At 40.4% G+C, this 21051-nt stretch overlaps 1 protein-coding gene across 3 annotated transcripts in view; it reads right to left on the bottom strand.

The window, feature by feature from the left end:
• The window catches only part of LOC121318568 (proline-rich protein 5-like), a 65144-nt gene that overhangs the window by 20696 nt on the left and 23397 nt on the right, over positions 1 to 21051 (bottom strand). For all 3 annotated transcript variants that reach the window (XM_041255381.1, XM_041255380.1, XM_041255379.1), the window contains 2 exons: positions 3383 to 3431; positions 13 to 70 (listed from right to left, as the gene is read on the bottom strand). In XM_041255381.1, the coding sequence (XP_041111315.1) occupies positions 13 to 70; positions 3383 to 3431 (107 nt within the window). The remainder of the gene's footprint in view (positions 1 to 12; positions 71 to 3382; positions 3432 to 21051) is intronic.

The following is a 21051-nucleotide window of genomic DNA, read 5'->3' as shown; positions in this document are numbered from 1 at the left end:
CCTTCCACCTACCTTCATAGAATCGGATTTTATCCCTTAATATGACCATTCCTTTTGTAAGTAACTGGTTCTGCAAAGATAAAACAACTTTTACTCTAGTTAAAATCACATTCTTACACAGTATAAAGCAATACATTCTTAACTCACAGAGAGGAAGACAATATGTTAATGATATAAATATAGCAAGGAATTACTTAGAACACCAATTTAACTGATCCTACTTGTCATCTTTTATATTTGCTAGTAAAAGTATAATGCACTAGTTGACAAGTGGAATTTTGGGCCATACACTTCCATGTGTATGCTGTTATCTCAAGACGACAAGGACAGTTTTGATAAAGTCACGTCACAAAGGGTCCTTGGAACAATTCAGGAATATGATAACCCTTTTAAACCATCTCTTTTTAGATCCTTGTGAATCATCAGTTTGTTGTGCTGGAAGCACCTACCAAAAGACTGCCTGGTCTATTCCGGAGTGAACCTGAATAGTGGAGCACAGAGAAGCCAGCTCTCAAGGGCTTCTTTGTTTTATTTTTTTAACAATTCAACTTAACTTGAACTTTCCCCCATCCCCTTTGCAAGAGACATTCTTCAGTTGATCCACTCTAGCAATGGAACAAATAGTTACGAGATCCCTAGCTGCAGCATCGGGTGCAAAGCTTGGAACAATTAAAAAAGATACCAAAAAACAGACCTTGTGTGTGAGATCAGATAATCATTAATACACCATCTCTGTATGCTGCCAATTAAGTTTGAAGCACGGATGTTTTTATTGTGTTGCTTGTACACTGACTTTTTTTATTGTTTTCCAGGACCCCCTTGTAAATGAGGCCTCAGTCTCAATGGATAAATCTCCTGGTTAAATAAATAATTAGTTAAATACATCAATAAACACATTTTAATTTAGTATTAAACTTTTTTTGTATCCCTTTAATACAATTGGCCCAAATCACAATGCTTTGACTTCTAAGCGAAGGTGAATTCAATGAAGCTGGATTCTTTCTTTTCAAGCTGAAAGTAACATACAATGTGAAACAAGATAGCGTCAAGACTGAGACTCTGAGTCAGAAAAGGCTGCGTGGTTTGGCACGGTTAATTAAACAAATGACAATGACAAATAAACAGGGAGTAAACCAAAATAAATGTTTAAACAAACAAACAGCTCACACAAGCAGTGCTATAATGGTGTGCCATCCAAGAATCCAGCATCCTACTCCCAGCTCTTCTCTTAACTATCTCTCCCAAACAAAGGACTTCTCCTTGCTTTTATACATGTGGCCACTCCCCAATTAGCATCAATTACCTAACTGGGGAATGGCCACACCCATGAGTGCTGGCAAAAACAGATTTAACCCCATCCCTGCCAACCGTACATTCCCACCCACACGCTATTTACAGCAGCAGAGCTTCTGCCCATCCACAGGGTGCATCACCAGATAGCTCTGTTAATACACGGTTAGAGTTGTCGCTATCCTGTCAAAGAGTGAAATACAAATGAAAGGACAAGACTGGACGTTATTGGTTTCTCCATGAATGCTAATTCTGATTCTCACAATAACTTGTGGTAAAAAAAGTCTGTAACCGGGGAGATCTGGGCTGACTGTCTGACGTATGCATGGTGCTGCAGGAAGGGCAGCAGCCCCGTAGGATCCACCTGTCAGTCATGGCAGTGACACGGAGAGGTGGGGAAGAGGGTGTGTGGGCTTTCCCTCTCTTTGAGTGGCTGAGAAGTGGGTCTTGGGGGGATTGCTGGGCCTATAAGTCCCCTCAGCCTGCCCCTCTAAGACGAGAAACGAGCCAGCAGAAGCGCTGCTGTAGGTCCAAGCCCCGCCGGAAAGGAACGAGAACAGGACAAAATAAATAAAAGAACAAAAAGGAATTTGTTTTAGTAACAGGGAGAAACTTGGGCAGAACCCTGAATAGTGTTACAGATCAGGTTGAGGAAACAAGGGAGAGTAGGACTGAGACCCGGGCCGTGTGGATAGCGACAGTTGGGGTAATGCTGCAGAGTGCAGCACCTTTATTTTGTTTGAAGTGTTTTGTTTTCACTTTTTTCTGTATACCTTCTGTTTTGGATTATAGTTTTTTGGTCAAAGGTGACCAAGTGACTGGCTTTTACCATCGTGGTAGAAGCAGTACCACCGTGCCACTTTGTAGTACAGAATAAATCGGGCAAGTTGTGTTAAGAACTTTAACTTTCTGTCTCCAGTGTCAGTGAATTCCCCACAATGTCCTTTAGATATAAATAGCAATGTACTGTTAATGTGACATGCTTATGCCCACACTCTCAATTAAATTAAAGGATGCTATAAATAAGTTTCCTCAAAATTGGATAAATGTAAAACTCTAGTGTGACATGCAGTACGGATATCCCCTTCAGTCACTGTGTGCACACTTGCACCATGTTAAGTTTCCTACCTATGTCTCTGTTTAATAATGCACAATGTTTTTTTTGTTTTTTTTTAACGGTTTTGGCTGGGCAACTTCTTGAACTCCATAGAGTTCACACCCTGTTTTACAATGTCAAAAAAAATTTATTTAATAAAATCGTGACTCAAGGTGATCTACGGTACCTCCACTACATCACAGTCCTGGTAGGGGATAATGTGGCATCGAGTGAACGGAAATGTGATTTTAGATTGCTTTTCGAAAAATAAAAACGAGAGAACGAACGAAAAAGAGTATATTTTTCAGGGGTTCCAAAATACTGCAACAAATCAGCCACTTTTAACGTATGTATTTTTGAGTCAATGCAGGTTCTTTATGAAACATCATGAAACCTGTGCATTGTAATTTAGTTTTTGTTTTCTGACTAGCTGCCGACCAAATGCAACAGGAGCGGGGGATATTCAAGCTAAAGATATCCACAGCAAATGAAACTGATGTCAAGATTAAAGACTTACTTTTATAGTTTACTTTTGAACAATTTTATTAGCTTATTTTTATCATTCTTATTCATTTCCTGTTTTCTTCAATAGTTTTATTTAGATTTTGTTAGTTATTATTTATTGATTTATTATTATTATTATTATTATTATTATTATTATTATTATTATTATTATTACTTTACACTTTTTACTAAGTCTTGATATTGCAGATTCCGTTCTGTTTTAACCAACATGTAAAGCGCTTTGAGATACTGTGGTATGAAAGGCGCTACTGTATATAAATAAATTAAAAATGAAAACTGAAATCATACCTGACCCTTTCAAATTATGAACTCTGCACACCAGTATCTTCACTCTTTGCACACCAATATCTCAGCTCAGCTAATCAGATTAGATCACCATAGTGTTGTGTTTGGTGCAGACTGTATTGTGACACAGGCTGGGTGGATGTCATGCACACACCTTTTATACCTTTTGTATTGCTAAAAACTTACTTGTAGGTATTCCGAGAAAAATGATCCCAATTCCGTTTTCAACAGCCGTCTGTGAAACAAAAAAGAAATACACTCTTAAATACATAAAATAAGGTAAAAAAAATAAAATAAAAAACAGGCTAGGGACCAAGATGTTTGAACCCATCTCTTACTTCATGTAGTACCTGACACAATGGAGCAATGTAAAACAAACCCCTTCCCTGGCAGTTCACAGAAGAAATGGGCTCCAAAAAAATAAATGTGAACTACTGAATGAGACAAGCTAATCATTCCAACAGGAACTATGAGGGGGTCTCTATTAGAAATGTCAAACACAAGGCCCGGACGCCAAACTAATACCCCAAGGCAGATTTATCAGACTGATGAGGCTACCTACTGCACTCTTGTATTGTGCATGGTGGCATGCAGACACACCCAAAGATGTTTCTTTATTTCTATGGCCACAGCCTGCACCCTGTAACTGTGCACGACAATGACCACAGCAATTGTGCAGATTTCCAATGCTTTTCCCATAGTTATACTATGTATTTAACAAGGTTTATCTTGTTATTTTTTTTTTTTGTGTAATACTTTATGATACCTCTGTGGGCATTTCCACTGCTTAACAACTAGTATGTGTTAACATGCTTCACTATGCTTTGTTATGATAAACTTATAAAGTGCATACTGTAAAACCCCTTGGTAGCCAAAACAAACCTTGTTACCCTGTCTGTCTTCAGCCCTCAATCTCTGGTATTTATAGATCAGTGCAGTACTGTGTGTTATATACTCATAGATAATGAGGTTAAATTTGATCTTTTTGGAGGATTCTTGACTGGGATAGCCTTATAAACAATTTCACAGCTGTAATCTGACTATGCAAGCAATTCAATTATCCAAACATCCCCTGGTCCCAATCAGTTTGGAAAATAAGAGTTTTCCCTGTAAATTAAAATCAGAGAACTGTGAAGCAGACAGATTTTGCATGATGTCTAAAACTGCAGCAGTAAAAAGATATTCTGGCCCAGTGTGGCTCCTCTTAAGCAGCACTATTCCTTCAGTCTTTGAAACAGAAAGATAATATATAAGAAATCCCATTTGCACTAGTGGTCTCCAGGTACTTGTTACTCGGACTCTTAAATGTCTTTGAGGAGTATTTATTGGCAGGTATTACATAAATCCATTTATTAGTGTGTTGATTTCAAAACCAGAAAAGCCGTCCTTCTTTTCCCTTTACAAACGAGTAGCAATCAACAGCAATTAACGTCCACACTGAGTGTTTTAAAAGCCAACTGGAAGCACATTTTCCTGACATTTTTCTACGGTGCTGCAGTACCGAGGATGTGACAGTTGTGTACCAGTGGTGGTGGTGTGTGTTTGGAGATCCTGTTATGGGGTCTCATTCAGGAGGGCTGGGGGCTCTCACCCGCCGACACAGGGTTCGTTGCCTGCCTGACCCCGGGGTTTCGGTGGAGGAGTGCCTGCCGGCAGTAGGAGAGGTGGTGGGGTTTGACAATATTATGTCGGCGTCAAGAATGAATAAAGCACTCGTAATATTTTTAGTGGAGGTGTCTCTGGTACACAAGCTGGTAGAGGAGGGACTTACAGTGAAAGGTAAATTTGTTAAGGTTTCCCCTCTAGTAACCCCGGTTACGAAAGTTATTATTTCTAATGTGCCTCAGTTTTTAAAAAATGAGCAATTAGAAAAGAATTTAGCTCGTTTTGGTAAACTGGTGTCCCCGATTAAGGGAATCCTGCTGGGGTGCAAAAATAACAGTGTTGGGCACGTCATGTCGTTTAGAAGGCAGGCGTTTGTCTTACTAAATGATCCTAATCAAGTCATTAATGTTGCCTGGAATTTTAACGTAGAAGGGATGAATTGTGTAGTTTTTGTAAGTTCGGAGACGATGAGGTGTTTTTACTGTGGAGAACAGGGACACCAGAGGAAAGCCTGCGAGAAAGGAGGCTAGAGCGGAGACAGGGCAGGATCAGGGTGATGCTGGCGGGGAGGAAGTCGGGGGTGTTGGGGGTGAGCGGGAGGAAGAGTCGGCTCCTGCACCGCAGCCGCAGAGCGAGCCCGTGCTGACCGAGGAGGGGGCAATCCAGAAGGAAACCGGAGCAGAACCACCAACACCACGGCCTCGCACAAAGAGACCCAGCCGCAGCCTGTCACTGACGGGTTCGGAGGATAATACAGCTACTACTGAGAATGGTGAAGAATCATTCAAGGAAGTAGCGAAAAAGACACGATTTCAACAGAAGGCTGCAGAGCTGCCGGATGGCAGAGCGCAGCCAGTGCAGAACTCCGAACCTGTGCAGACAGGGAGACTGCGGGCTCCATGCGGGGCGTCACTCCCTCCCAACGTGGAGGAAGAGAACAAAGCGCAGCGTGAGCCGGGCGCGGTGCAAGACTCTCCGCTAGCTGAATCTCAGCTGCCTGAAATAGTGACGGCTGTGGCAGAGACCGGTGTCGCGGAGTCGGAGGGAGCTGCGGAGGAGCGGATTCTCGGGGGCGAGCGAGAGGACAGCGCGGATGAGATGGAGTGGGAGCGCTCTGACTCTTTGCTTATCTCAGACATCCCTGATAGCCAACCCGTCAGTAAGAAAAAGTTATACACGCTTGAGCAGGTAAATGATTTTATGATAGAAACAAAAGGGAAAAGGGGAGTAGAAATAGAGAGTTTTTTCCCTGATCTTAGGTTATTTCTCCACTCCGCTCATGTTATAACAAGGAAAGCCACAATAGAAGAATTTGATCAGCCAAAACGTTATAGATTAAAAAAAAATGATTCAGAAAATTAAAAAGGATTTTAACAGTGGTTCAGAATCTCTTGTTTAAAAATGGCTGCGTTTTATGAAACTTATTTTATTACTTGTTTTAGTGTGTTAGTTTTTTTTAGCTATGATGGAAAGGTGCGTTTTTGTTTCTTTTAATCTAAACGGCTGCAGACAGTCTTTTAAGAGGGCGCAGCTAGTCGAGTTTTTAGAGCAGAAGCAGGCGGGGGTGGTGTTTCTGCAGGAAACGCACTCGGATCAGGAGAATGAGGAGGCGTGGCGAGCGGAGTGGAAGGGGCTGTGCGTGATGAGTCACGGCACTAGTACTAGTGCAGGAGTAGCCGTGCTTTTTAAACCCAGCCTGGGGGCAGTTTTACTAGATATGGATGAAATCGAGAAAGGGAGGATTTTAAAAGTAAGAGCTAGGCTGGGCAGTACAGTGTATGTTTTTATTAATATTTATGCCCCCAATAGAGGGGGGGAACGAATTTTATTTTTTAAGAAATTAAAGCAAGCTCTTTTTAATATTAATAATAATGATGTGGTGGTACTAGGAGGAGATTTTAATTGTACTGTTAATTTTAATATTGATAGAAATAATGATGAACCACACCCTCAGTCCTCCAGAGAGCTGGCTGCATTGTTAGAGTCCAGTGACCTGGTTGACATATGGAGATGCCTACACCCCAGTTCAAGACAATACACCTGGTCTCAGTATCACACAGACTGTGTATATAGAGCAAGACTAGACCGGTTTTATACTTCTAAAAACGATTTAAATAAATTTATCAAAGCAAGAATCATCCCCAGCAGTCTCTCTGACCACCACTGTCTATTAATTACAGTAATAATTCAATCAGAACCCCACAGAGCATCTTACTGGCATTTCAATGTAAAATTATTACAAGATGTAAAATTTAAGCAACAATTCAAACTTTTTTGGATAATCTGGAAAAAAGAAAAAGCACAATATAAAGATTTAAGACAGTGGTGGGACATTGGCAAAATACAAATTAAATGTTTTTGTCAACAATATACTATAAATGCAACCAGGTCACTGAACACAGCCGTGAGAGAACTGGAGTCCAAAATCCTCCTCCTAGAGGAAAGTTTAAATTCAGAATTTAAAGAACAGACCCTGGAGAACCTAAAAGAGCAGAAAATCGCGCTGGGGAGCTTGCTGAAGGAAAGAGTGAAGGGGGCGATTGTGCTTTCCAGATTCATGGAGTTGAGAGACATGGATGCACCCACTAGTTTCTTCTTCAACCTGGAAAGGAAGAGAGCGGACAGTATCAGGACTCCTGGTGGGAAAGAACTGCACACCCGGGAGGAAATCAGCAGAGAGGCGGTGCGTTTTTACAAGGAACTTTATAATAAAGAACTGTGCAACATAGAGGACACTGAGTGGCTGCTCCAGGGGGTTACCCAGCCTCAGTGAGAAGGAGCAGATTCAGCACCACTGACCCACCAGGAGATGACCGCCGCTGTCAAGCAGCTCTCCAGCGGAAAGGTTCCCGGGATCGATGGACTGCCAGCAGAATTTTATAATAATTTCTGGGATATAATGGGGGAGGATTTGCTCCAGGTTCTGAGAGAGAGCCTCAGCCACAAGGAACTGCCTCTTAGCTGCCGTAGGGCAGTGGTTACACTGCTGCCCAAGAAGGGAGACCTTTGCCAGCTTAAGAATTGGAGACCTGTGTCAATTTTATGTTCTGATTTAAAGATTTTATCCAAAACAATCGCTAATAGATTAAAGAGTGTTATTGGAACTGTAATACATATGGATCAAACATATTGTATACCTGGTCGCTCTATTTTTGATAACTTATTTTTTATTAGAGATTTTTTAACTGTAAGTGATATTTGTGATTTTAATGTAGGAATGGTCTCCCTGGATCAAGAGAAGGCTTTCGACAGAGTCGACCACACCTACCTCTTTCATACACTGGAAGCCTTCGGATTCGGTCCTGGTTTTATTTCTTATATTCGGCTTTTATATTCCAACATTTTTAGTATTTTAAAGATCAACAATGGGCTGAGTCAGCCCTTCCCAGTGTGCAGGGGTATAAGGCAGGGCTGTGCCCTGTCTGGTATGCTGTATTCACTGGTTATAGAGCCCCTGCTGCACCTGCTGAGGGTCAGGCTAGCTGGATGGACAGTGCCCTCCTCGCCCTCCACACCCTCCTCTGCCACAGTGAAGGTGTCTGCCTACGCAGACGATGTGACTGTGTTTGTGAGTGGGGATGCAGATGTCCAAGCACTGCAGCAGACTCTAAATGAGTTCCAGAGAGCATCTTCTGCCAGAGTAAACTGGGCAAAATGTGACACCTTCCTGTCAGGCAGCTGGGATGAGGGCACCCCTCCTTTCCTGCCTGAGGGGCTGAAATGGAACAGAACAGGCATTAAGGTGTTGGGGGTGCACCTCGGAACAGAAAACTACATGAAAAAGAACTGGGAGGGTTTGTTGGACAGGGTGAGGGGGCGGCTGCAGAGGTGGAAGGGACTGCTGGCTCAACTGTCCTTCAAGGGCCGGGTGCTTGTTATTAATAATCTGGTGGCCTCTAGCTTGTGGCACAAGCTGGTATGCCTGGACCCACCCCAGGGCCTGGTGAAGGAGATCCAGAGAGTGTTGCTGGAGTTCTTTTGGAGCGGGAGACACAGTTTGAGGCCGGCAGTCCTCTACCTCCCTAGTGATGAGGGGGGGCAGGGGCTAGTCAGCATTGCCAGCAGGGTGGCAGCCTTCAGACTGCAGGCGGTTCAGAGACTCCTGTACACTGAGGAGGAGGCTCATTGGAAGAGGCTGGCCTGTTTCCTTCTCAATAGAGTTGGGGGGCTGGGGTTAGGAAAACACCTGTTTTTAATTGAGAACACCAGTTTTAGTAAAGCAGGACTTCCTCCTTTTTATCAAAGTATTTTAAAAGCCTGGCAGCTGGTGAGGGTGGAAAGGGATGTGGAGTCCTTGACAGGGCAGGACCTGTTTGAGGAGCCCCTATTTTTTAATCCACTCTTTCCAGTTAAGTTCCTCCAGTCGATGACGCTCTGTGCCAGTTTTTTAAAAGCAGGTGTAACCAGGATGGTCCACCTGTTAAACCTTGAGCTCTCCTGCTGGCTAACTGCCTCCCAGCTAACTGCACAGCTAGGCTGGCACTCAGAGAGGCTTGCAGAAAGACTGATGGGTGAGTTGAGGGGCTGCCTCTCCCCGCGGCTCAAGGCAGTCCTGAGGGAGGAGTTGTCCAGAGGCACAGAGCAGAGACAGCTTTCCTTATTTCCAGGGATGATCGTGTCACCAGCAGTAGGTGAGGAAGGTGAGGGGGGTGGAGAGAATGGAGGGACTTTGCTTAAATTGCAGAATGTGGAGGAAATTATCTTTCACACAATGAATGGAAAACATATATACAAATTGTGTGTTAAAGCCACAGAGTATAGTAGGCTAAGGGGTCTGGTAGACTCTAAGTGGCGAGCTTACTTGGCTGTAGAGGAGGGGCACAGGCCGGTGTGGAGGGTGCTGTACAAGCCGCCTCTCGCCAAGAGAGTGGGGGACCTGCAGTGGAAGATTCTACACTGCATTGTGTCCACAGGCAGGTTTCTCCATAGAGTGGACCCCAGCATCAGTGAGCAGTGCGCTTTTTGCTCAGCAGAGGAAACTCTCTTTCATGCCTACAGTGAGTGTGAGAGGCTGCGGCCACTTTTTAATTTACTGCAGGGAATCCTGAATAATTTAGGGGTCGTTTTTAGTAAGGAGCTTTTTATTTTTGGGGTTCTATACAGTTTTAAAATGAAAAACAGGTGTGTTCTTATTAATTTTTTAATTGGACAGGCAAAATTGGCTATTTTAAAGACAAGGAAAAATCAACTCTGGTTCTGGACTGACCAGTTTAGTGGTTCAGTTCAGGGTGCTTGTGGTCAGCCAGATCAGAGTAGAGTTTGAGTATTTTAAACTGGTCAGTAACCTGGAGGACTTTCAAGAGAGGTGGTGTGTGGGAGACGCCTTGCGTGCCGTGAGTGAGGAGGGGGAGCTCCAGTTTTTGTTCTAATTTTATTTAATTTTTGTTTTACAGTGTTTTATTTTGGCTTTTATCTGTTTTCAACAAAGAAAAAAACGCTGTTTAATATTGATTTTTTAATGATCCTTTTATTTTGTTTAAAATCTGTTTTTAAGGAGAACACAATGTATTTTAGGATTTTTTAAATTTTGCTGAGGCAGTAGGAATCTTAACTTTTGTTGTGTTTTACCTTTATTTGAATTTTAATGGATTTTATTTGGAATATTTAAATAAAGGATCTTAAAAGTCAAAGTCTCTCTCTCTCTCTCTCTCTCTCTCTCTCTCTCTCTCCTCTCTCTCTCTCTCTCTCTCTCTCTCTCTCTCTCTCTCTCTCTCTCTCTCTCTCTCTCGCTCTGTCTCTCTCTCAAATCCTCCGCCAGCTCTATAAAAAGAGGTCATTATTTGAGTTTGGCATATTTTGTATGACTTTTTAATCCAGTCATTTAATCCAGTTTTAATACATCACAGATTTTCAACAATGGCCTGGACTGAGTTTCTGTAAAAATGTACCTAAGGCTTCAGGTGTAACCCTAACCCTAACCCCTGACCCCCTGGAGTCCCCAGTACACCACTGGTATGAAATTGACCTACATCACAGGAAGTGCTTCATTTAAACACTGTATTTGAAATATCTGCATATCTCAAAGTAAAACTACAAAATCAACAGAACAGGGGAATCGAAGGGGTGATGATACCAGTATAAAGAACAGGATCGAAGGGGGTGATGATACCAGTATAAAGAACAGGGGGATCGAAGGGGTGAAGATACCAGTATAAAGAACAGGATCGAAGGGGTGATGATACTAGTATAAAGAACAGGATCGAAGGGGGTGATGATACCAGTATAAAGAACAGGGGGATCGAAGAGGTGAAGATACCAGTATAAAGCACAGGATCGAAGGGGTGATGATACCAGTATAAAGAACAGAGGGATCGAAGGGGGTGATGATACCAGTATAAAGAACAGGATTGAAGGGGGTGATGATACCGGTATAAAGAACAGAATCGAATGGGGTGATGATACCAGTATAAAGAACAGGATCGAAGGGGTGATGATACCAGTATAAAGAACAGGATCGAAGGGGTGATGATACCAGTATAAAGAACAGGGGAATCGAAGGGGGTGATGATACCTGTATAAAGGACAGGATCGAAGGGGGTGATGATACCAGTATAAAGAACAGGATCGAAGGGGGTGATGATACCAGTATAAAGAACAGAGGGATCGAAGGGGGTGATGATACCAGTATAAAGAACAGGATTGAAGGGGTGATGATACCAGTATAAAGAACAGGATTGAAGGGGTGATGATACCAGTATAAAAAACAGGGGGATCGAAAGGGTGATGATACCAGTATAAAGAACAGGATTGAAGGGGTGATGATACCAGTATAAAGCACAGGACTGAAGGGGGTGATGATACCTGTATAAAGAACAGGATTGAAGGGGTGATGATACTAGTATAAAGAACAGGACTGAAGGGGGTGATGATACCAGTATAAAGCAGGGGGCCAGAATGCTGAACTATTAACTTTTCTTATTTTGTTTTTTTTACAGTAACAGAAGAAAAGCCCCTCTGAAAGCTTGATTCGTCTTCCCTAGAAAGTTTCACTTTGTCTCAGTGTTTCATTTTCTTTTCTCTACCTTGAAGGCACTGCTCCATAGACTTTGTTGCAGTCGTACACCCAAGAAAAGAACTGTATTGCGAAGGCCTGACCTGCAAACAGTGCCACATGAGAAGGCGTGGGTTGGACTCTCAGGGATCTGAGAGGCAGGCTTGTACCTGATCAACCCACGCCTTCAGGGTGTTGGTGTGAAGTTCAACAATGCAACTAAAACAACAACTGTATTTTGTTACATTCTTGACACTTGTGGAATATATCTGTATGCCAAAAAAGTCCTTTTTTATTTTCCTTACTTATTTTAAAAACAACTGTTTACATTGCAATCCAATGTAAATCCTAAACCCAACAATTGATTAGGAGTAATTAATTACCATTTCATTTTTATTTAGTTTTACATTTCTCTTACTATTTCATAGTTTTTGCCGTTATTCTGAGTGGCTCTGGGTCATGCTGCTCCATATTTCGTTTTTTTTTTTTTTTTTCTCTCCAATTCTGCCTTTACCTGGCTTTGCGCTTGTCCTAAGTGCTGCCACAGAACAACCTTCCTCATTCCATTCAAGTCATGTGACAATATGCCCATTCAAATCAGCCCCAACTACTATACATTTCTGTAGAGAGAGTAGATTGAAAAGTTCTACTGTGACATGATTTTAAATAAATGCGGAAGGCTGTTCTCTCTCTTAGATTGACTCTATTATAAAAGCAATAACCCGGTAAGTAAACTCAGTGATGAGCGCTGCATGAAGAACTACATGCTGCAGGGTTTTACACATCTCACAACCTTATAAAACCGAATGATTCCTTAAATGACTGGTAACTGCAATAGTATTGGCAGGGCTGAGTAAATTACCGAACAAGCTGCTTGATCTTAACCTTAATGAGCTAGGCAGAGCTGAAGCATATATAATACATTCTTATACTTCATGAAACTAAAGATCAGGCTCTGCAATGTGACGTGATTTAGTAAGTAAGCATGGTCCTGCCTTCTGCATCTAATAACACTGCCTATTTGGGTGGTGATGTAAGGATACATGCAAAGTGATTTGCAAGTGCAAAACCCCCATAATGCTGCTTTAAATTGTGTTTACCAGCCGTAAAGTCTGATTTTACCGGTCGCTAAAAATGTGGTTTATGAAAGAATGGGGTTCACCTGGCATTCTGCACCAGCTACTGGATTATTTCGGTAGTTTGCCCTCAAATGATTCGACTTGACACGAGTCCCTGCAAGCAGACTCGACTTGACTCCCTGCTCAAAAGACGCGACTCGACGCAAAAAAAGTCTCCATCTGCCTCGAGTCATTGTCTTTATGATAAAATCAATAACAAATTTCATTTTCAATACATGCCACCCTTTTCTGACACATGCAATCATTTTGTCATTTTGCACATAAACAGGTTCCTGCCATGGTTGTTAAGACCAATGCTAAAGAAATAGAAAACACCTTTCTAGCCTATAGCACTGTTCTGTGATCATAATGCCACAAGCAGCAGGGAGCCCCGAATCAAAATGTGTTGGCGGGAAGCAAAGACAGATTTCTGATCACTGATCACAGAAAATCCTGAGGAAAACAGTGATTTCTGAGTTTTGTCACAGACACGAAAAAAACAAAACAGCAACAACATGGAGAGTACACTAAAAGAACCTGTGGTGGTGGAGTTCAGTCGACCGGGAGAGAAAAAAGCAGGCTGCATCCTGCCAGCACTATAAAGCGACAATATGAATAAACTGCATTCAAAACACAGCACCGGTAACCGCCACTAATTTATACCGGTAGGTTTTTAGTTTTTTTCAAAGGCTCAAATGAGACTCTGAATTAATTAAAAACTCAGGCACAATGCAACAGTGGTATTTTTCTAAAATGAGTAGGTAGTTGATCTTCGACATTTAAAAAAATTAAAAAATAATGCCAGGGCAAATTAAACAACATGGCTATGACTAAAACGTTTCTAAGAAGTCAAATTTTACCTAGTGAAAGTTTGAAAAGTAAATAATTTGGGAATTATTTGGTGCTCACTATTCTCTTTTTAATGTATGTATGTATGTATGTATGGTTGTGTGTATTTTATCTATTTATTTATGGACACCATATCTCTTAAGGGAGTCGGTGCTTTGTAGCTAATTTTAAATTTCCCTTTAAATCCAATTCTGAATAAAACATTGTTTACAGTACATATTTGTTAAGCTAATGCAAACTAATAAAAACAAACATTTGGAAGTTTACCAAAACTAATATTAGGTAGTCCAAGGTTTGTTTAATTTGTCTTTGTACTTTCTTCAGAACAGCATTATGTTTTGTTGTGCCATTAGGACTCCAACAGACACCTTTTTATTATGTTTTGTGCTTTTTGTGAAACAGTATCTGATTTGTCTAGTTGACATTTAATGGAAAAAGACACTCTATAGCCCAGCTTACACTAAGAGGAGAGATATGCAGTACAGATTCTATTTTACCTGTGAATTTTTGCCTCAGTTTCTTTATTTTTCTATTTGTCTCCTATGTGTTAAAGCCCTGAAGTAATATCTCAGCATGAAATTAAATGCCACCAAATTTCCTTTCATTTGGTAGACGTGTTCTTTCTTTTGTGGTATCATTCATTACTAAACACCCTACCCAATTGAGCACAGATAAAGGGGTCTTTATACAGTGACAAAATGTGCTTATACAGTGGCTTGCGGAAGTATTGACCCCCCTTGACATTTTTCCTATTTTGTTGCCTTACAACCTGGAATTAAAATGGATTTTTGGGGGGTTTGTATCATTTGATTTATACAACATGCCTACCACTTTGAAGATGCAAAATATTTTTTATTGTGAAACAAACAAGAAATAAGACAAAAAAACAGAAAACTTGAGCGTGCATAAGTATTCACCCTCCCAAAGTCAATAGTTTGTACAGCCACCTTTTGCAGCAATTACAGCTTCAAGTCTCTTGGGGTATGTATCTATAAGCTTGGCACATCTAGCCACTGGGATTTTTGCCCATTCTTCAAGGCAAAACTGTTCCAGCTCCTTCAAGTTGGATGGGTTCCGCTGGTGTACAGCAATCTTTAAGTCATACCACAGATTCTCAATTGGATTGAAGTCTGGGCTTTGACTAGGCCATTCCAAGACATTTAAATGTTTCCCATTAAACCACTCGAGGGCTGCTTTAGCAGTATGCTTAGGGTCATTGTCCTGCTGGAAGGTGAACCTCCATCCCAGTCTCAAATCTCTGGAAGACTGAAACAGGTTTCCCTCAAGAATTTCCCTGTATTTAGCGCCATCCATCATTCCTTCAGTTCTGTCCAGTTTCCCAGTCCCTGCCGATGAAAAACATCCCCACAGCATGATGCTGCCACCACCATGCTTCACTGTGGGGATGGTGTTCTCAGGGTGATGAGAGGTGTTGGGTTTGCGCCAGACATAGCATTTTCCTTGAGGGCCAAAAAGCTCAATTTTAGTCTCATCTGACCAGAGTACCTTCTTCCATATGTTTGGGGAGTCTCCCACATGCCTTTTTGCGAACACCAAACGTGTTTGCTTATTTTTTTCTTTAAGCAATGGCTTTTTTCTGGCCACTCTTCCGTAAAGCCCAGCTCTGTGGAGTGTACGGCTTAAAGTGGTCCTATGGACAGATACTCCAATCTCCGCTGTGGAGCTTTGCAGCTCCTTCAGGGTTATCTTTGGTCTCTTCTCTCCGATTAATGCCCTCCTTGCCTGGTCCGTGAGTTTTGGTGGGCGGCCCTCTCTTGCCAGGTTTGTTGTGGTGCCATATTCTTTCCATTTTTTAATAATGGCTTTAATGGTGTTCCATGGGATGTTCAAAGTTTCGGATATTTTTTTATAACCCAACCCTGATCTGTACTTCTCCACAACTTGTCCCTGACCTGTTTGGAGAGCTCCTTGGTCTTCATGGTGCCGCTTGCTTGGTGGTGCCCCTTGCTTAGTGGTGTTGCAAACTCTGGGGCCTTTCAGAACGTATGTATATATACTGAGATCATGTGACAGATCATGTGACACTTAGATTGCACACAGGTGGACTTTATTTAACTAATTATGTGACTTCTGAAGGTAATTGGTTGCACCAGATCTTATTTAGAGGCTTAATAGCAAAGGGGGTGAATTATTTTTTTTCATTTCACTTCACCAATTTGGACTATTTTGTGTATGTCCATTACATGAAATCCAAATAAAAATCCATTTTAATTCCAGGTTGTAAGGCAACAAAATAGGAAAAATGCCAAGGGGGGTCAATTCTTTCGCAAGCCATTGTAAATAGATCAAGAAATCAAATTCACTCAAATGGAAAGACAAAAACAAAGCAGAAACCGTGGACTTTTAATGGTGAACATAAGTGGGGCAAGTATGACCACATTACTGTGCATCCTAATTTTGTATTTAACAGATTTTTTTTTTTTTTTATGTATAGATTGCTAATCTCCTGTAAAACTAATCTGATTAAATCAAGACATATTGAACTGTCAGAATCAGTGCTTAATTTGTGCCGGGGCTTGCCGGGGCATAGCCCTGGAACCTTTGGGAATGCAGTGTCATATTCCCAGTACCTCTAATTCAAAATCTCATAAAATGCTTTCTTTTTAAGTTCTCCACACAGTTGTATCAAGTCTGTAAGTTCTTGCATGCGCTAAAGAGAGACAGTCCACTGCCATGTTTGTAGCTACTTTAAATTACTTTACAATATCAGACTTGAGTGCCTTTATGTATGATAACAATGGCTGCAACTCTACTGTCATTTTTTATACACAAATAAGCTTACTTGATTTGAAAAACGTCATGACAAGCAGCTTCTTACACTACTCAGTTTGATTAAATGAGTAGTACGCAACAAAATATGAAAGCTGAACATTCATTTCAACAAAGAACAATGACAGCTTTTTATAACCTACTTCAATAGGAACATTAGCCTGCTATATTATATAATAAATAACAACCATCTGGTTCTCTCTTGCCTTTTTCAATTAATGTAATTCAATTAATAGAGAACAAAAACATACTAAGATAACAACTACCTAGCCTATTTTTATTTTTTATTTTTTTTTGTAATCTGCCAGCAGCTTCTGTTGCATACACATTGCTGATAATAGTGCAGACTATGCAAGCCAATGTTCGTGTTAGGGTGCGTATTTTTTTTTTTAAATCAATGTCATCCTTCTGGAGTCCTCTGAATGCCTAATTTGTTTGTTTTTAAAACCATTTAAAGGCAAAACCATAACAAAACACGTATACAGGCTTTTTTTATAATTTATTATTTGTCCTGCGGTTGCCTTTAATTAATTTTTCTGCACGTACTACTACTTTGTATATGATGCAGAATACGTGAATGTAAACATCTAGCACTAGTACGTACAATACTCTCAAATAAACATGCCCTGATTTTGAATGTGCGCTTCTGAAGGACGGTATTATTGCCATTGCTTGCCCACCAGCAGCTCTTTCTTTACAAATTAAGCACTGGTCAGAATTAATGACTCAAAGTGACTCAAGCCAGATTGGTGATTCCACTCGACTCGAGCAGAGTAGTGACCTTACTTCGAGTCTTTACTCCCCAATGTCCCGACTCCCAATTTTGGTGACTCGTTGCAACTCTGGTTAATATGCTATAAGTGAGCAGCTTCTCATCGGTGTTCTGCCTTAAACTGGATTCACGCTGGTCTGCTGGGCATGGAGCACCCATCCTCATTCCGTTCAAAACATGAGTAGTTCGGACTTGCTGAGTTCAAAGGTCAAACTGTCACTTGATTTTAATTAAAGGCAGAAGGTGGAATGCACTCTTGTAAACTTTGCAGGGTGTTCTGTAACACTTTCAGCTCTATTGCTTCTTGTTCTGTGTTATCTGACAAGCTCACAGCAAGCAGATCTAGAGAAAAATTATAATAACTCAATATTGGAGCCACAGAACCCAGAACCCTCAGAATGACTGATGCAAACTCCTTAACAAGGGGAGATGTAAAAAGGAAATTAATTTGCTACTTTCTCCTGAATCCCTCGCTGGTCACTGAGATAACAGAAACATTTTTAACAAATATTGCACAGACAGCCTGCTATGCTAGTACAATGATACTGATCTGCTACTACAACTGTGAGATTAATCATAAATGTGCACAGATTAATAAATGTGCAACTTCCTTGCCTCCGAGTCTCTTACCTGACTATAACGTCTGGGGCCATAGCGCTATCCTGCCACAAACCCCAAGTCAATTGTTATCTGAATGAATCAAGTGTTTGTGCTGCTGAGAGGACAAAGGAAGGAACTGGTTTAGATATCAGCTGAATTATCTATATTTAGCAAACTCACTATCCTTGTGCAGTGAAGCAAACTGGAACAAACAAACAAGTGAACACCCTATCCGAGTTTAGCCTGGGTTCTGCAAAGCTTGCCTGTTCCTGTTCAGGTAACTGCGAAAATCACCCTGCAAAGTTTGCATGAGTGCATTGCACTAGCTTTGCTGTGTCCTGTGCTGTCTGTATCGCAGCGTTATATTTTGAAACATATTGCCGATCCACGGTTCATAAATCAACTGGGAAAGCATTTATCAGCATTTACTCAGGAGCATTTGCCAGGAGCAAAAAACAATGTCTTCTCTCCAGATCACCCTCTCTCCTGCAACAGTGCTGGTTTCTATTCACACAACACGCCACTCATTTCAATCACCAGCATTGTTGCAGGAGGGAGCATGAATTGGATACACTGCAATGTTCAGAAAAAAAATAAAAAAATCTCTTTCAACTGGCAAACGCTCCTGAGTAAAAGTTTAAAAAAATTAATTCCTTGGTTTATTTACCTATGATGTATGAATGAAAACATATTGGAATATGTGGGGAAAAAAGCTGCTTTATGGACAACACTGGATACATCAAAGGAAAGTAATGTGTTTCTTATAAACACTGCAGTGGGTTCTGAACGCTTAAATAAATTGCTATAAGACTAGAAGTGTATAACACTGATGTGTATGGAAGAAACGATGAATAAACACTGGACATTAATTCAATAACATGACACTATGCAGTTACCACTGTAGAAACACTAAGGCCAGCATTTCACATGCATATTTCTGGTAATGCTTAACGTCTGGATAATGTTTAAATTCTAAACTATTAACACTTCTAAAGAGCAGTAAACCATACTAAAAAGAAAACAAGAAAGCCTAGTAAACCATCTACAGCTATGGCCAAAATTTTTGCATTACCTAGAATTATAGGATTGAGACATAATAATAACTATATATATATATATATATATATATATATATATATATATATATATATATATATATATATATATATATATATATATATATATATATATATATATATATATATATATATATATATATATATATATATATATATATATATATATAAACATTATTAGATCAAAGAAACTACAAAATATCATAGCATTAGCATAGCATTTCATGTTAGATTTTAAAATGTCACATTTTTCAATTTGTCGTTTTTTGTTAAGTGGAAAACTACAAAGCGGTACCATATGTAATTCAATATGTTAACGTAGCATTATTCAGAACGGTTCACTCGGCTTTAAGAAGCAAAATGAGTTATTTCTGTAGGGTGATGCTAAACATTTGGCCATAGCTATAGTATAAGCAACACCATAGCCAAAGCACAATGATATGAGCCGATCTCTCATTTTTATTGCATTGTAATGGTATAGATTTGTTGTTATAACATTAGTCTCCTTTAATGTGAAGTTTCTTTTCAGTACCATACTACAATAATGAGAATTCAATGCCATTTCAAGTACTGTACCTACCAATAAAATGAAAGTGTGCTTTCTCTTATGCCTTATATACTGCTGCCAATATTTTTTTTTAAAAAGTGTAGTGTCATCCAAAAATGCTTTAGTATTCTTTTATATAGTACAGCATATACTGCAATAGGCTTTATGTAATGAATTGGCATCTCAGCCAATTGTATTGAATGGGAACAAGGGCTGGACGCGAAACGCAAACCATGTGGTTCAAAGACAAAGGCCTTACCATTCAAGGTAAGGTAAGTAGGGGTCTTATACTGATGTCAGTATCTTTCACTGATGGGATGGGGTACACTTCGCACCTGTGTGTATTTTATGTTTTGCCTAATGTGTTATTACTGTTTAAAGTGAGTGTTTGTGGGGCACGGGTGTTTTAGGTCGGCAGGGAAGGGCTGATTACCTTCCCTCCCAAAGCAATTCATGTGCAGACTGTGCCTGGGCCTGATTGAATGATTAAAAAGCAAATCGAGGCCAGGCACAGCTGCATAAAAGAGGTGGAAATCTCTCACTCTGGGTTGTTGGGTGTACCATGAGGAGGTATGTGAGAGAGACAGTAAGATTTAAAAAAATATAAACAATACTTGATTGTTCCGTGCTCACTGTGTTTTGTCTCTTTGTTTTGGGCCATTGTGCCTTTTGTGTTTTTTTTTTTTTGTTCAAAACTTTTATTTATAATCTATAATAAACATGTGCAGCAGCGCTTCATGCCTTGGAGTACTGTGTCTCTCATCTGCTCTGACGTTACCACAAGCCATCCTTGTCACATGATGTTACAATCTATTGTTTATATGGGTGATCTGGCTGCTTTTGTATTTAACTACTTACTTTGCCAAAAACAAAAACACCTAAAGCTGTAGCATTTCTAAGTTAAGTAGAAAGACTGACTTGACAAAATGTACTGGAGTACCGGCTATGAACTCTGTAATCATTAACCTGTTCTTGGATGAATTCACAAAGTGTTTATTACTTAGGTTTACAGAATGTTTTCTAGGACTGTTTTTTGAAGAGATTTTTTTTTAGGTTGAACAGTGCTTTGAAAAATGTGATACTATCTAAAATGGTGGAAAATGCACTGCTCATTTAAAATAATCAAAATGGGCTTTCAAAAGTACTTAACAAACCATTCCTAGAAACAGGCCAGGGTCTAATGAGAAAAAGACAGGGGGTACAGTTTAAACCTCCATAATGCCAGAAGATATGGAAATAGCTTCATGGAGAAATTCAGGCTGTCAAACCGATAATTACACCTGTGTTTGGGTAAAAATAGCTACCGTCAGAATTACCTGGGAGTACAAGAGCTTTGGCATGGATGTGTGTGTCTGTGTCTGTGCGTGTGTGTCAGTGTATAGGTGAGAATGTGACAAAACCTTCTCTCCTGCCCACAGCTGCTCTGTTAATAGAGCCCAGCAGTATCTGTTAATGACACCTTTTATAAATTACTATGCAAATTGAAACACAAAATAATCTGAAATTC

Source organism: Polyodon spathula, chromosome 7 (assembly GCF_017654505.1).
Source record: "Polyodon spathula isolate WHYD16114869_AA chromosome 7, ASM1765450v1, whole genome shotgun sequence".
Taxonomy (NCBI): Eukaryota; Metazoa; Chordata; class Actinopteri; order Acipenseriformes; family Polyodontidae; genus Polyodon; species Polyodon spathula.
This window is presented reverse-complemented; position numbering and strand designations above follow the sequence as displayed.